The sequence below is a fragment of the Heteronotia binoei genome, chromosome 13 (assembly GCF_032191835.1).
Source record: "Heteronotia binoei isolate CCM8104 ecotype False Entrance Well chromosome 13, APGP_CSIRO_Hbin_v1, whole genome shotgun sequence".
Lineage (NCBI taxonomy): Eukaryota > Metazoa > Chordata > Lepidosauria > Squamata > Gekkonidae > Heteronotia > Heteronotia binoei.
In genome coordinates, this window is record NC_083235.1 from 7,645,879 (window position 1) to 7,662,806 (window position 16,928).

Consider the following 16,928-nt stretch of genomic DNA (forward strand, 5'->3'; position numbering starts at 1 on the left):
GAATGGAACTGCACGCCTTTTCAATGCCTTCCCTCCGTTGGAAATAATGAGGATAGGGGCGCCTCCTTTGGGGGCTCATAGGCTCGGACCCCCTGGTCCAAGCCTTTTGAAACGTGGAGGGTGTTTTGGGAAGAGACATTGGATACAATGCTGAAAATTTGGCGCCTCTACCTCACGAAACAGCGCCCCCCAGAGCCCCCGATACCTATGGATCAATTCTCCATTACCCCCTATGGGAATCGGTCTCCATAGGGAATCATGGAGTGCCCAGCAGACATTTCCCTCCCAGCCTACCGCTTTCTGATGACCCTGAAGTGGGAGGAAGGCCTCTAAACCAGGGAATCCCCACCTGGGGATTGGCAACCCTAATGAGGGGTGAGTCCAGTGGCAGGGAGTTCCGCCCGTTCATGAGCCTCTGATGCCCATTGGCTGCCTTTCTTTCCCTCTTAGGGAAGGGCTTCTCCCGCCTTCCTCCCCCCACCTGGCTTCTCTGTCACCATGGAGACCCTCATCCCTGTCATCAACAAGCTGCAAGAGATATTCAACGTGGTGGGGGCCGAAGTCATCCAGCTGCCCCAGATTGTCGTTGTTGGCTCACAGGTGAGAGTGTTTCCCACGCCTCTGCTAGGGGTGCCAGCCTCCTCCAGGGGATTACCCCGGAATATCAGCTCCTCTACAGAAAATGACTGCTTTGGAAGGGGCACTCTGTGGCCTTGTGCCCCACTGAGGTTCAGGGATGCCAGCCTCCAGGTGGGACCTGGGGTTTTCCCGTATTCCAGCTCTTCTCCAGACTGCAGAGATCAGTTCCCCTGGAGGAAAGGGCTGCTTTGGAGGGGGGACTCTGTGGCCTTGTGCCCCACTGAGGTTCAGGGATGCCAGCCTCCAGGTGGGACCTGGGGATCCCTCGGAATTCCAGCTCATCTGCAGACTGCAGAGATCAGTTCCCCTGGAGGGGGGACTCTGTGGCCTTGTGCCCCACTGAGGTTCAGGGATGCCAGCCTCCAGGTCGGACCTGGACTACAGAGATCAGTTCCCCTGGGAGAAAGGGCTGCTTTGGAAGGGGGACTCTGTGGCCTTGTGCCCCACTGAGGTTCAGGGATGCCAGCCTCCAGGTGGGACCTGGGGATTCCCCGTATTCCAGCTCCTCTCCAGACTGCAGAGATCAGTTCCCCTGGAGGAAAGGGCTGCTTTGGAGGGGGGACTCTGTGGCCTTGTGCCCCACTGAGGTTCAGGGATGCCAGCCTCCAGGTGGGACCTGGGGATCCCTCGGAATTCCAGCTCATCTGCAGACTGCAGAGATCAGTTCCCCTGGAGGGAGGACTCTGTGGCCTTGTGCCCCACTGAGGTTCTTGTCCAACCCCCAGGCTCCATCTCCAAGTCTCCAGGAGTTTCCCAACCTGGATATAGCCACACTGCCCCCATACCCTTCCAGTGGCCAGGGGAGACCGCACACACACCGCTCAGCAAATGCTAGATGATGCACTTCGGAAGGGGTTGTTCACCCTGATGTTGTGCAAAATCATGTTGAAGCGGATCTCTCTGAATGTCATCCAGACAAGACGCTATTGCTGGGGAAGCCCCTGGTTTCCTTATTGGCTCGGTTGTGAAAGGTGCTGTCTAGGTTTGGCCCTTCATATGGTGGGTGGGGCAGTGGCACTTAACCACTACACCAAACTGGCTCCGGAGAGAGCAAGAGAAGCCAGGATCCATGTATGTAACTCATTCTCTTTCCTCTATTACAGGGGTGGGGAACCTCCGTCCTGAGGGCAGTATGCGGCCCTCGAGGTCACTTGGTGTGGCCCTCGGGGATTGCTGGGCCAAACCGAGCCATGTGGCAGCCTCCCTGGGGGCTGGCTGGCCAGCGAGGATTGTGGGGCCCAGCCGCGCTGTGCAGCAGCCTCCCTAGGGCCAGGCAGGGATCACAGGGCCCAGATGTACTATGCGGCAGCCTCCCGGGGGCCTGGCTGGCCGGCCAGAAATGCTGCAGGGCCTGGAAAAGTTACTGCCACACTTCAGTTTCCACTTGATTATCCCAGAGGGTGCGGCCTAATATGCTAATCAGTGTGTGAGCTATTATGCTAATATTAGGGGATGTGTTCTAATATGCTACTGAGTTCTGCAGGGCTTTTCCTACAAAAAAGCCCTTGACCTATGCGTTTGCCTAGGATGGCAGGCCAGGTGTGTGTGTGTGTGTGTGTGTGTGCGCGCCAGATTAGGCTCTCTCTGAGAGCCAGTTTGGTGTAGAGGTGAAGTGTGCAGACTCTTATCTGGGAGAACTGGGTTTGATTCCCCACTCCTCCACTTGCACCTGCTGGAATGGCCTTGGGCCAGCCATAGCTCTGGCAGAGGTTGTCCTTGAAAGGGCAGCTTCTGTCAGACCTCTCTCAGCCCCACCCACCTCACAGGGTGTCTGTTGTGGGGGAGGAAGGTAAAGGAGATTGTGAGCCGCTCTGAGACTCTTCGGAGTAGAGGGCGGAATATCAATCCAATATCATCTTCTTCTTCTTCTTCTTCTTCTTCTTCTTCTTCTTCTTCTTCTTCTTCTTCTTCTTCTCCTTCTCCTTCTCCTTCTCCTCCTCCTCCTCCTCCTCCTCCTCCTCCTCCTCCTCCTCTCCACATGACTTCAAATAGAAAAACAATTATTTGCATTAATTTTGCTGGCCTGAATCGTTCTCCCCCCGGCGGAGCACTGTTTTTTAAGTTGATAATTTTTTACGGCCCATGAATGATGTTATAAATATCCATATGGCCCTTGGCAGAAAAAAGGTTCTCCTCCCCGGCTCTACTGCCTCATGTAAACTGAAACTCTGCGCAGAAGAGTTCTTTGCATCTTTTGTTCCTCCCTGTTACATCTTATCCTTTGTGTCTCCACAGAGCAGCGGGAAAAGCTCCGTGCTGGAGAGCATCGTCGGCCGGGACTTCTTGCCCCGTGGCACAGGCATAGTTACGCGGCGGCCTCTTATCCTGCAGCTGATGTATGTCCCAACGTTGGCGGAGAGGAGGCAGGCAGCTGGCGGAGAAAGCGGTAAGGGAGGAACAGAGATCGGGGGCTCTTCCCCCAAGTAGCGCAGGACTGCCTTGTGGGCATTAAAGTTGTGAGCTACTGCATAAATTAGTGTGCTCTGGGGCAGTGCTCACAGCTCACAGATTTTTAGCCTCCAGCTCACACATTTTTGTCTTAGCTCAGGAAGGATAACCACAGAGCACACTCATTGACGCAGGAGCTCACCACTTTAATGCCAGCAGCTCTCGACTTTTTAATGCCAGTCGCTCGCAAAGTAGAATTTTTGCTCACAAGGCTATGCAGCTTAGAGGGAACATTGCACTTAACTGCTACACCCAACTGGAAATGGTGAGACTTTCTAACAGGTGAGAATGTCAGGGGAAAACCATGGGGCCTTCACCTCTCTACCTCGAATCAGTAAAACCAGACACTGTCCCCTTACCCCAAAGGAAAAAAAAAACTCAGAGGGAAACACTAATACAGGAGTGGGGAACCTTTTTTCTGCCAACGGCCATTTGGATATTTATAACATCATTCGTAGGCCATCCAAAATTATCAACTTAAAAAACAGTGAACATATACGAACATATGAAGCTGCTTTATACTGAATCAGACCCTTGGTCCATCAAAGTCAGTATTGTCTTCTCAGACTGGCAGCGGCTCTCCAGGGTCTCAAGCTGAGGTTTTTTCGCACCTATTTGCCTGGACCCTTTTTTTGGAGATGTCGGGGATTGAACCTGGGACCTTCTGCTTCCCAAGCAGATGCTGTACCACTGGACCGGGGTCTCAGGTCAAGGTCTTTCCCATCCCCTCCTGCCTGGTCCTTTTAACTGGAGATGCCAAGCAGATGCTCTACCACTGAGCCACCATCCCTCCACTGAGGGAGAATGATTCAGGCTGGCAAAATCAATGCAAATAATTGTTTTTTTTCTATTTGAGGTCACGTGGGGAGAGCCTAATTCAGCACACACACACACTGGCCTGCTGCCCTATGCAAATGTCTAGGTCCAGGCATATTAGACCACATCCCCTAATATTAGCATATTAGGACACACACTCATTGGTATATTAGGCCACACCATCTGGGATAAGCATGTGCAAACTGAACTGGTGGTAGCTGCCTCCCACCCCCACCACCCTCCGTTCAGCTGTCCCCAGCAGACCTTTAAATGCACCCACATACCCCAGCAGCAGTCCTTCACAATGTCCGAGAGAGCGGGGGGCGGGGCTTGACCCAGCAATCCCCAAGGGCCAGACCAAGTGATCTCGGCCCTCGGGCCTGACATTCCCCACCCCTGTACTAATACAAAGAGAGAAGTCACGAGGACAATGTGTAAAAAGCGACCTAACAGTTATAGTGACAAAATTACTAAACTTTATGCATAACAATGAACTCTTTATAATGAAATAGCATCATATTACAAAAAATACATAATGCACAAATACATAATCAGTAGAGTTTCAATGTACAGGAGGCCGAATAATTATCCTGATTGAAGTTTTCTTCCAGCAAAGGTGCACTCTATATTAATTCCACAATGGGGTTATACAACTCCCATAAGATTTACAGCATTCCATTGGAAGGTAACCTCACATTCAGAGAGCTGGTTTGGTGTAGTGGTGAAGTGTGCAGACTCTTATCTGGGAGAACGGGGTTTGATTCCCCACTCCTTCACTTGCACCTGCTGGAATGGCCTTGGGTCAGCCAGAGCTCTGCAGAAGTTGTCCTTGAAAGGACAGCTGTTATGAGAGCCCTCTCAGCCCCACCTACCTCACAGGGTGTCTGTTGTGGGGGGAGAAGATATAGGCGATTGTAAGCCGCTCTGAGTCTCTGATTCAGAGAGAAGGGCGGGGTATAAATCTGCAATTCTTCTTCCTCCTTCACCATTTAACATTCGTTGTATATAATCTTCAGAACAGACATAACGTTTTATCATTTTTACATTCGGGGACCAGGTCCAATACAGCTCAAGGTGTATTGGAGCTGGTCCCAGAATGTAAAAATGATAAGACGTTATGTCTGTTTTGAAGATTACGTATAACGAATGTTAAATGTTGAAGGAGGAAGAGTGTGAGGTTACCTTCCAATGGAATGTTGTAAATCTTATGGGAGCTGCATAACCCCATTGTGGAATTAATGTAGAGTGCACCTTTGCTGGAAGAAAACTTCGAAGCAGGATAATTAGTCGGCCTCCTGTACATTGGAACTCTACTGATTATGTTTTTGTGAATTATGTATTTTTGTAATATGATGTTATTTCATTATAAACAGTTCACTGTTATGCATACAGTTTAGTAATTTTGTCGCTATAACCGTTAGGTTGTTTTTTACACATGGAGGGAAACACTGGCAGGCTGTGTAGAGACATCTCTGAATATCCTCCAGGCCCTTGTGGGAGTCACCAGAGGTCAACATAATCAGGTGCATACACCCACCCATACACCAAAAATACCCAAATAATAAGAAGAGAGAAACAAAGATGGCTAGATGGCCATCTGACGGCAATGAAGATCCTGTGAATTTAGGGGGAGGTGTTTGTGAGTCTCCTGCGTTGGGCAGGGGGTTGAACTAGATCAGGGGTCCCCAACCCACGGGCCGCGGACCAGTACTGGTCCGTGGCCTGTTAGCAACTGGGCCGTGAGTTGTATTATTATTTCATTATATATTACAATGTAATAATAAGATGACATTGGATTTATATCCTGCCCTTTCCCTTCCTCCTCCACAACAGTCACCCTGTGAGGTGGGTGGGGCTGAGAGAGCTCTCTCAGAAGCTGCCCTTTCAAGGACAAGAATAATAATAAGAATTGCAGATTTAGACCCCGCCCTTCTCCCTAAATCAGAGACTCAGAGCGGCTTACAATCTCCTATGTCTTCTCCCCCCACAGCAGACACCCTGTGAGGTGGGTGGGGCTGGAGAGGGCTCTCACAGCAGCCGCCCTTTCAAGGACAAGTCCTGCGATAACTATGGCTGACCCAAGGCCATTCCAGCAGGCGTAAGTGGAGGAGTGGGGAATCAAACCCGGTTCTCCCAGATAAGAGTCCGCACACTTAACCACTACACCAAACCGGCAACTCCTGCGAGAGCTCTGGCTGACCCAAGGCTATTCCAGCAGATGCAAGTGGAGGAGTGGGGAATCAAACCCGGCTCTCCCAGATAAGAGCCTGCTCACTTCACCACCACACCAAACGAATAGAAATAAAGTGCACAATTGTATCATCCCAAAACCATCGCACCCTCACACCAGTTTGTGGGAAAATTGTCTTCCACAAAACCGGTCCCTTGGGCCAAAAAGGTTGGGGACCACTGGACTAGATGACCATGGAGGTCTTTTCCAACTCTGTGATTTTATCAGGGATCAGCTCTTGGCTCTGGAGTCATTTGTTGGGTGGGTGGGGGCATCGTCTCCCACACGGCAGAGAAGCTGCATAGATTCCTGACTGATTCTTGTTCCGGTTCTCTTTGGGCGCAGGTATCCAGGCGGACGAATGGGCCACCTTTCAGCACTGCAAGCAGAAGGTATGGACCTGGGGGAAGGCGTCGAAAGGGCCCTAAGGGTGGGTAGGGCTGGCTCCGTCCCGAAGAGTCACGAACACAGCAGCTGCAAGCCTAGACCACTTCCAGAGGGGATTGGATCAACCTGCGGAGCAGAGGTTCATCAGGAGCTATTAGCCACAAGATACAGATGAATGCTCTGTTTGGGGCAGTGATACTCTGTCTTCTTGGTGAGCTGGAGCGGGAGGACTTCTGGAGTTCTGGCTCTATTGGTGGACTCCTGATGGCCCCTGGGTTTTTTTGGCCACTGTGTGACACAGAATTTTAAGGACATAAGAGAAGCCATGTTGGATCAGGTCAGTGGCCCATCCTGTCCGACACTCTGTGTCACATAAGAACATAAGAGAAGCCATGTTGGATCAGGCCAATGGCCCATCCAGTCCAACACTCTGTGTCACATAAGAACATAAGAGAAGCCATGTTGGATCAGGCCAATGGCCCATCCAGTCCAACACTCTGTGTCACGTAAGAGAAGCCATGTTGGATCAGGCCAATGTCCCATCCAGTCCGACACTCTGTGTCACATAAGAGAAGCCATGTTGGATCAGGCCAATGGCCCATCCAGTCCGACACTCTGTGTCACATAAGAACATAAGAGAAGCCATGTTGGATCAGGCCAATGGCCCATCCAGTCCGACATTCTGTGTCACATAAGAACATAAGAGAAGCCATACTGGATCAGGCCAATGACTCATCCAGTCCAACACTCTGTGTCACATAAGAGAAGCCATGTTGGATCAGGCCAGTGGCCCATCCAGTCCAACACTCTGTGTCACACAGTGGCCAAAAAACCCAGGTGCCATCAGAAGATCCACCAGTGGGGCTATAAGCCCTCCCACTGTGCCCCCCCCACCAAGTACCAAGAATACAGAGCATCCCTGCCCCAGACAGAGAGTTCCAACAATACACTGTGGCCACTGATGGACCTCTGCTCCATATGCTTATCCAATCCCCTCTTGAAGCTGTCTTCAATGTTGTTCAGCGTTGGACTGGATGGGCGATTGGCCTGATCCAACATGGCTTCTCTTATGTTCTTGGAGGGAGTGATTTAAAGAGAGAAATGCCTTCTCCAAGCCAGCTAACAGGGCACGGGGGGGCTTCGAGAGCCACACAAGATGTGTGAAAGAGCCACACGTGGCTCCCAAGCCTCAGTCTCTGCTCTGGAGTGAGAATTTGAAAGTTCCGATTCAGGGCTTTGTCTTTGGAGTCTTTCTCTTTAGAGTCTTTTGGACAGCGCAGTGGGCTGGTTTGGACCCCTTTTGATAGGGCCGCTTGGCTGCCTTTAGGAGACAATTCGTTTTTATTGACTTAACCACAATTTCCATCCTGCCTTTCTCACATGGTCTCAAGGTGGAGGACACGGAGGGAGCGCAGGCAGCAAAAATGGGGCATTGAACGCATTAGGACTGTAGAAGTCTGGAACCGAGCAGAAAGAACTATAGAATTGTCTGCCGGAGGATAAGAACATAAGAACATAAGAGAAGCCATGTTGGATCAGGCCAACGGCCCATCAAGTCCAACACTGTGTCACACAGTGGCAAAAATTTTTATATACACACATACACTGTGGCTAATAGCCACTGATGGACCTGTGCTCCATATATTTATCTAAACCCTTCTTGAAGGTGGCTATACTTGTGGCCGCCACCACCTCCTGTGGCAGTGAATTCCACATGTTAATCACCCTTTGGGTGAAGAAGTACTTCCTTTTATCCGTTTTAACCTGTCTGCTCAGCAATTTCATCGAATGCCCACGAGTTCTTGTATTGTGAGAAAGGGAGAAAAGGACTTCTTTCTCTACTTTCTCCATCCCATGCATTATCTTGTAAACCTCTTTCATGTCACCCCGCAGTCGACGTTTCTCCAAGCTAAAGAGTCCCAAGCGTTTCAACCTTTCTTCATAGGGAAAGTGCGCCAGCCGTTTAATCATTCTAGTTGCCCTTTTCTGGACTTTCTCCAATGCTATAATATCCTTTTTGAGGTGCGGCGACCAGAACTGCACACAGTACTCCAAATGAGACTGCACCATCGATTTATAGAGGGGCATTATGATACTGGCTGATTTGTTTTCAATTCCCTTCCTAATAATTCCCAGCAGGATGTAGCGATGGCCCCGGAAATCAACAGCTTTCCAAGGGGATTAGACGGAGGAGATGTCTGTCAGGGGATTAGACGGAGGAGAGGTCTGTCAGGGGATTAGACGGAGGAGAGGTCTGTCAGGGGATTAGACGGAGGAGAGGTCTGTCAGGGGATTAGACGGAGGAGAGGTCTGTCAGGGGATTAGACGGAGGAGAGGTCTGTCAGGGGATTAGACGGAGGAGAGGTCTGTCGGGGGATTAGACGGAGGAGAGGTCTGTCAGTGGCTCCTAGCCGTGATGACCGAGGGGAACCTCCACGTTCAGAGGCGCTAAATCCTCTTGTCACACAGCCGGGCCTAGCAGAGCCTTCTACTGGTTGCCACCGCACTGGTAAGGGCCTGTATGGAGGGCTCAGAGCACCCAACCCAACCACCCTGGTCTTACTTATGAATAAATTCCTCTTAACCAGGGTTCCCTCTAAGCTGATTTTTAGCCTCCGGCTCACACATTTTTTGTCTTAGCTCAGGAAAAATGGCCCCAGAGCGCACCAACGTATGCAGTAGCTCACAACTTTGAGGCCAGTAGCTCACAACGTTAATACCAGTAGCTCACAAAGTAGAATTTTTGCTCACAAGACTCTGCGGCTTAGAGGGAACGTTGCTCTTAACTGTGGCCAAGGAGACGTGAGGACCCAAGGAGAATAACAACAACAGTTTATTTACAGTGCTCAAATAATAAGCGGGTAAAACAGCGAAATATATATACAGTGAAGGTTGGTGCAAATAAACAAAAAGCCCTGACGCGTTAATCTATACAGTCCCTACTCTGATAACCGACACTCACCCCCTTGGGTAAAGGATCTTTCCCCTGCTGCAAGCTCCCTAGGCCACAGCCTGCCTCCAGCTCAGCCTTCCAGGAAAAGGACACCCCTTGCCTGGGCTTGGCCCTTTTATGTTCTCCTCTCAGGCCCCATCCCTCTCTGGGCCAGTTTCTCTCCAAAAACCTTGCCGCCCAATCAGAAGGACAGAAGGGATCCTGGGAAATGGAGGCTCCTTTGTAACTCCTAAGCAGGCTTCTCTGGGCCTGCAGGCCTCACTAGGCCCAGGATTGTGACACCTCTGAAACCCGTAGTCCGCAGGAGGCAATACCAGGGGAAGGCTTCGGCCTCTTTGCCCCGTTGCTGGACTTCCAGAGGAACCAGTTGGCTGCTCTGGATCAGGAAGCTGGACGAGATGGACCCTCAGTGGTCCGATCCAGCAGCAGGGCTTCTGGCGTCCTCTTGCCCGGGTCGCATCGGCAGCGTCTCTCGGCAGCCTGCTTACAAACCTCCGAAACGTCACCGTTTTCTCCTAGCAGCGGGTGCTTAATGGGGACGCCATAATCGACTATTCGTGAATTGTTCGGACAAGATCTGCCTCGTGGTATAAAAACGTAAAGGAGGACCACCTAAGATCCGCATATCTGGCAAATATATGCTGCGTGTAAACTTAGGTCAGCGTTTCTCTGCGGTTTCAGACCATGCCAACAGAATGCCTCCTGGGGTGATACAGGGGTGTCGAACCCATCTGTTATGAGGGCCAGATCTGACATAAATGAGACTTTGTCAGGCCGGGCCAGATGCAGAAGGAAGCAAGAGAGAGGGAGACGGAAGCAGATGACAGCCAGTCGCTCAGGGGCCTCATAGGAGCCCTCCGGGGACCTGATTTTCCCCTGGGCCGTATGTTTGACACCCTTGCTTTAAAACACCTCAGGAACAGCATATCTGTATCTGCAAAACCTCTGTGGAGGACCTCTTCTGTTATGTTTTGGTTTGCCCACTGCATTCAGAACCTAGACCCAAGTTTCAGACTCAAATATCAAATCAGTTGTATATAGCTTTTGATATGGATAAGCTAACATTTCTGCGATCAGATATTGACTCTACGGTTTCTTATGAGGTAGCACTTTTTTGCTTTGGCTGCTCACTAAATCAGGGCAAAGGCAGCACCCAGGTAGACAGTGAAACGATGTTGTCAACGGGACAATTAGAGCCTGATCATGGATTTATGGGGACGCTGTACGTAAGTGAGATTGTGAATAATCCACATTGGAATGTGTTCGTTTTAGAGTCCTTGACTGCTTTTAAACTTGTCAGTTGCTGTAATTGTAACGGCCGATGGCTTTGTGCAATGCATTTCACTGACCTGAACCCAGTAACGGAATGATCCGTTGGCTGATCCAAGCCTCTCTCTCCCCTCTCCCGATTTCCCAAGACCTTCGTTGACTTCAGCGAGCTTCGGCAGGAGATTGAATTTGAGACAGAAAGGACCACGGGGACCAATAAGGTACGGGCCCGAGACCTTCCCAGTCCCTTCCGGAGATGTCTGGCTGCAGCGTGATATTTTTCCTTCACAGGTTTTTCTGCTTGTAGGGAATCAGCCAGGAGCCCTTGTACCTGAAGATCCACTCTCCGAATGTCCTCAACTTGACTCTCGTGGACCTGCCAGGGATCACCAAGGTGAGAAGTCCAGCTGCCGCTTTGGGGAATGAACATAAGAACCTAAGAGAAGCCCTGTTGGGTCAGGCCCAACAGCCCATCCAGTCCAACACTCTGTGTCACACATAAGAACATAAGAGAGGCCATGTTGGATCAGGCCAGTGGCCCATCCAGTCCAACACTTTGTATCACATAAGAACGTAAGAGAAGCCATGTTGGATCAGGCCAATGGCCCGTCCAGTCCAACACTCTGTGTCACACATAAGAACATAAGAGAAGCCATGTTGGATCAGGTCCAACGGCCCATCCAGTCCAACACTCTGTGTCACACATAAGAACATAAGAGAAGCCATGTTGGATCAGGCCCAACGGCCCATCCAGTCCAACACTCTGTGTCACACATAAGAACATAAGAGAGGCCATGTTGGATCAGGCCCAACGGCCCATCCAGTCCCAACACTTTGTGTCACACATAAGAACATAAGAGAGGCCATGTTGGATCAGGCCCAACGGCCTATCCAGTCCAACACTCTGTGTCACACAGTGGCCAAAAAACCAGGTGTCAACAGGAGGTCCATAAGTGGAGCCACGACACTAGAAGCCCTCCTATTGTGCCCCCCCAAGCACCAAGAATACAGAGCATCACTGCCTCAGACATAAGAACATAAGAGAAGCCATGTTGGATCAGGCCAATGGCCCATAAGGACATAAGAGAGGCCATGTTGGATCAGGCCAATGGCTCATCCAGTCCAACACTGTGTCACACAGTGGTCCAAAAAACCAGGTGTCAACAGGAGGTCCACAAGTGGGGCCACGACACTAGAAGCCCTCCCATTTTGCCCCCCCCCCAAGCACCAAGAATACAGAGCATCACTGCCCCAGACATAAGAACATAAGAGAAGCCATGTTGGATCAGGCCCATGGCCCATAAGGACATAAGAGAGGCCATGTTGGATCAGGCCAGCGGCCCATCCCGTCGAACACTCTGTGTCACACAGTGGTCCAAAAAACCAGGTGTCAACAGGAGGTCCACCAGGGGGGGCCAGGACACTAGAAGCCCTCCCACTGCGCCCCCCCAAGCACCAAGAATACAGAGCATCACTGCCCCAGACAGAGTGTTCCATCTAGACCTTGTGGCTAATAGCCACTGATGGACGTCTGCTCCATATGTTGATCCAATCTCCTCTTGAAGCTGGCTATGCTTGTAGCCGCCACCACTTCCTGTGGCAGTGAATTCCATATGTTAATCGCCCTTTGGGCGAAGGACTTCTTTTTATCTGTTCTAACCCGACTGCTCAGCAATTTCACTGAATGCCCACGAGTTCTTGTATTGTGAGAAAGGGAGAAAAGGACTTCTTTCTCTACTTTCTCCATCCCGTGCATACTCTTGTCAACCTCTATCATGTCACCCCGCAGTCGACGTTTCTCCAAGCTAAAGAGCCCCAAGCGTTTTAACCTTTCTTCATAGGGAAAGTGTTCCATAGCCGGCTTCATAAGGGGATTGGATAAGCATATGGAGCAGAGGTCCATCAGTGGCTCTTAGCCACAGCGTACTGTTGGAACTCTGTGTCTGGGTCTTGGATAGGAGACCGCCAAGGAAGCCCAAGGTTGCTACGCAGAGGCAGGTAATGGCCAACCACCTCTGCTCATCTCTGCCCTGACTTGGATGGCCCAGGCTAGCCTGATCTCATCAGATCTCAGAAGCTAAGCAGGGTCGGTCCTGGTTTGGCCTTGGATGGGAGACGGCTGTGGAAGCCCAAGGTTGCTATGCAGAGGCAGGCAATGGCAAACCACCTCTGTCACTTGCTTTGAAAAGCCTGCAGGGTTGCCATAAGTTGGCAGCCACGATGGTAGAAGAAAACAAAGTTTCTGGGACTTGAGTTAATTCGTCTGAAGTCACAGAAACGTTCCCTTTCAGCCCTGACACTAGCTTGCTAAATTGAGCTCCCCTTCTTGGAACTGAGCTTCCCTTCTAAGAACCCCAGGTGTGCTTTTGGTCTCTCTACTCTGGTTTGGCCACTGCATTTCCTTCTCCGAGCGGAAGCAGAACGAAACAATCAGGCTCTGCTATTGAAAACAAATGCCAGTGTTGGGTGCAATTCAATAGTGCCGCTGCAACCAGAACCCTGTTATCTCCCCGTCTATCCCCGAGTTGGCAGTAAAGCCCGGGCCTCCTGATTTTTCCCTCCTGGGCCATCCCCCTGGCGCTTCCAAGCTTTGGTTTGTATTGCAGGTGCCCGTGGGGGACCAGCCCCCGGACGTGGAGGTCCAGGTACGGGACATGATCCTTTCCTATATTTCCAACCCCAACTGCCTGATCCTCGCGGTGACCGCTGCCAATACCGACATGGCCACCTCCGAAGCACTCAAGCTGGCCCGAGACGTCGACCCTGACGGTACGGCATGTCGATGGCGCGGCTGGGCTGTGGGGTGACAGGGCAAGGTCAGAGTTTGCATCACGGGGGAGCCTTTTCTGTTTAGAATGGAGACCCCCCCCTCCCACCTTGTCATGACTCAGGGGGGTCTTACCAATTGCTGCCACCACTCTGGGTTAAGAGTCTCCCTTGAGAGTTCCCTCCCATGCCCTTCAGGCCTCCCGTAGCTTAGGCCAAATAATAGGCGTGAGGACCAGGCAGAGTGAACAACAGGAAAAAAAGACGTTTATTTAAAAGGTCAGTGCAAAATAACAAACAAGGTGCATAAAACAGTAAAAGGTCTCAGTCAGACCTAGGCCTACTCACCCTTCCTCTAAGGGCGGGGGTCTCTTCCTTGCAGCAGCTCTTCCTCAGCTCTGCCTCCTAGGAAAAGAACACCCCTTTCCTGGGCTTTGTCCTTTTATCTTCTCCTCCCAGGCCCCACTCCTCTCTGGGCCAGTTTCCCTCCAAAACCCTGCCACCCAATCAGAGGGACAGGAGGGATCCTGGGAAATGTAGGCTTTTCAGTATAACTCCAAGGCAGGCTTCTCTGGAGCCTGTAGGCCTCCTAGGCCCAGGATCATGACACACCTTTATGAGATCTGTCTAGGAGAAAGAAATCACTCTAGGCGTTTGGCTAACAGAGCGAACCATTTTTGTTTTTGAATGATTGTTCTTGATACGAGCTTGTGAGAACACATGGGTCTCTCTACCGAGTTGGCACCCCAAACAGATACAGAGTCCTTCCTTTATAGGATAAAACAGGCAAAGGGTCAGGGTCTAGAATTTCGAGGAGAGCTTGTCTTTTCTGTTCTCAAACATAATTCTCTCTGCCCTTAATATAGATCAGGGGTGGCCACACTGCAGCTCGGGAGCCACATGTGCTCTTTCACACACATTAAAAGCCTCCACTGCCCTGTCGACTGGCTTGCGGAAGGTATTGGTCTCTTCTCCAAGCCAAGCCAGCTGGTGGCTTTGAGAATGCATTTAAAGTCATGCATGATTTATTTCACCATTTAAGAAAATACCGTACATAAGCTTATTCCTTTTGAATTTGATAGCGTTTTGGAAATTTTGATATTGTTTTAGAGACTGGTCTATAAAATGAGCCCCCAGTTTGCTGGGGGGAAAGCGTAGATGACTGGGGAAGGCAATGGCAAACCACCCCGTAAAAAAATCTGCCGTGAAAACGTGAAAGCAACATCATCCCAGAGTTGGAAACGACTGGTGTTTGCACAGGGGACCTTTCCTTTTGTTAAGAGCCCCGTGGTGCGGAGTGGTAAAGCTGCAGTACTGCAGTCGGAGCCCTCTGCTCATGACCTGAGTTCGATTCCAGTGGAAGCTGGGTTCAGGTAGCCGGCTCGAGGTTGACTCAGCCTTCCATCCTTCCTAGTTCAGTAAAATGAGTCCCCAGCTTGCTGGGGGGGGGGGGGGGAAGCGTAGATGACTGGGGAAGGCAATGGCAAATCAGCCCGTAAAAAAATCTGCCATGAAAACATCGTGAACACAACGGCACCCCAGAGTCGAAAACGACTGGTGCTTGCACAGGGGACCTTTCCATTCCTATCACGGAAGCTGGGGATCCCTTCTCTTTCCTTTTCCGTGATATCTCTTGGGTTGCTTATTCCATACTTTGGAACTGGGGAAGAGCTGCCCTTCTCCTCTGCAGGGCGGAGAACGCTGGCCGTCGTCACCAAGCTGGACCTGATGGACGCCGGGACGGACGCCATGGACATGCTGACAGGCCGCGTCATCCCCGTGAAGCTGGGCATCGTCGGGGTGGTCAACAGGTTGGTGCCAGGCGAGAGGGGAGGAGCATATTGGCCTCAGCCAGGGGGAGGCGGTCTGCGGAAAGAGGTCAGCCCCATCCTCATGGGACGTCCTTGAAGGTGAGAATATCGTGATCGCCCTCCTTGGAACTTTTCCCAACTCTGTAATGTCTTTTTTTAAAAGATACGTTGACCGGAATTGTGTGTCCCGTTCTGGTCACCCTATCTCAAAAAGGACATTGTAGAACTGGAAGAAGTGCAGAGGAGGGCGTTCAAGATGATTCAGGGGTTGGAGCCCCTTTTCTCCGTTTCTCACAATACGGGAACTTGTGGGCACTCAATGGAATTGCTGAGCAGTCGGGTTAGAATGGATAAAAGGAAGTCCTTCTTCACCCAAAGGGTGATTAATATGTGGAATTCACTGCCACAGGAGGTGGTGGTGGCTACAAGCACAGACAGCTTCAAGAGGGAATTGGATAGATATATGGAGCAGAGGTCCATCAGTGGCTGTTAGCCGCAGCATATTGTTGGAACTCTCTGTCTGGGGCAAGCGATGCTCTGTATTCTTGGTGCTTGGAGGGGGCACAGTGGGAGGGCTTCTAGTGTCCTGGCTGCACTGGTGGACCTCCTGATGGCACCTGGGTTTTTTGGCCACTGTGTGACACAGAGTGTTGGACTGGATGGGCCATTGGCCTGATCCAACATGGCGTCTCTTCTGTTCTTATGTCTGGGGCAGTGATGCTCTGTATTCTTGGTGCTTGGGGGGGGGCACAGTGGGAGAGGTTCTAGTGTCCTGGCCCCACTGGTGACTCCTCGGGGTTTTTTGGCCACTGTGTGACACAGAGTGGTGGACTGGATCGGCCACTGGCCTGAGCCAAAATGGCTTCTCTTATGTTCCCTATGAGTAAAGGCTGAGGAGCCTGAGACTTTTCAGTTTAGAAAAGAAACGACAAAGGGGGGGACATGATAAACGACAAAGGGGGGGACATGATAAGGGATTATAAGATGATTCACTGGGCGGACAGAGTTGACAAAGAGAACTCTACACACACACCCCGCCCCGTCCGCAAATACTAAAACTTGAGGGCATCCAGTGAAGCTGACAGGCAGTAGGTTCAGGATGGACAAAAGGAAAGGCTCCTTTACACAGAGTGCAATTAAAAGGTGGGATTCGCTGCCAGCAGATGTTGTGATGAACCCAGGAATAAATAGCTTTAAAAGGGGATTAGGCCGTTTATGGAAGATAAGTCTAGCAGGGGCTACTACCATGGCGGTTGAGGGGAAACATCCTAATCCTCTGAATGCCAGAACCAGGAGGGAGCATCACGGGAAGGCCTCGACCTCTCTGCCTTTTTGTTGGCCTTCCAGAGGAACTGGCTGTCCACTGGATGAGACAGGAGGCTGGATTAGATGGACCATCACTGGTCTGACCCAGCAGGGCTCTTCTGATGTTTTCCTCAGGGGAAGGCCTCAGCCTCTCTGCCCTGTTGTTGGCCCTCTAGAGGAACTGGTTGGCCACTGAGTGAGGCAGGAGGCTGAACGAGATGGACCCTCCCTGATCTGATCCAGCAGGGGTCTTCTGATGTTCTTCTCAGGGGAGGGCCTCAGACTCTCTGCCTTGTTGCTGGAG

At 51.1% G+C, this 16,928-nt stretch overlaps 1 protein-coding gene across 1 annotated transcript in view; it reads left to right on the forward strand.

Annotated features, from left to right (window-relative positions):
- The first annotated feature begins 463 nt into the window (after window positions 1–463).
- The window catches only part of LOC132581483 (dynamin-1-like protein), a 45,561-nt gene continuing 29,096 nt past the window's right edge, over window positions 464–16,928 (forward strand). The window contains 7 exon segments of the mRNA XM_060252736.1: window positions 464–600; window positions 2,875–3,025; window positions 6,479–6,525; window positions 10,892–10,963; window positions 11,050–11,136; window positions 13,349–13,511; window positions 15,199–15,319. Of these exon segments, the coding sequence (XP_060108719.1) occupies window positions 499–600; window positions 2,875–3,025; window positions 6,479–6,525; window positions 10,892–10,963; window positions 11,050–11,136; window positions 13,349–13,511; window positions 15,199–15,319 (743 nt within the window). The 5' untranslated portion in view covers window positions 464–498.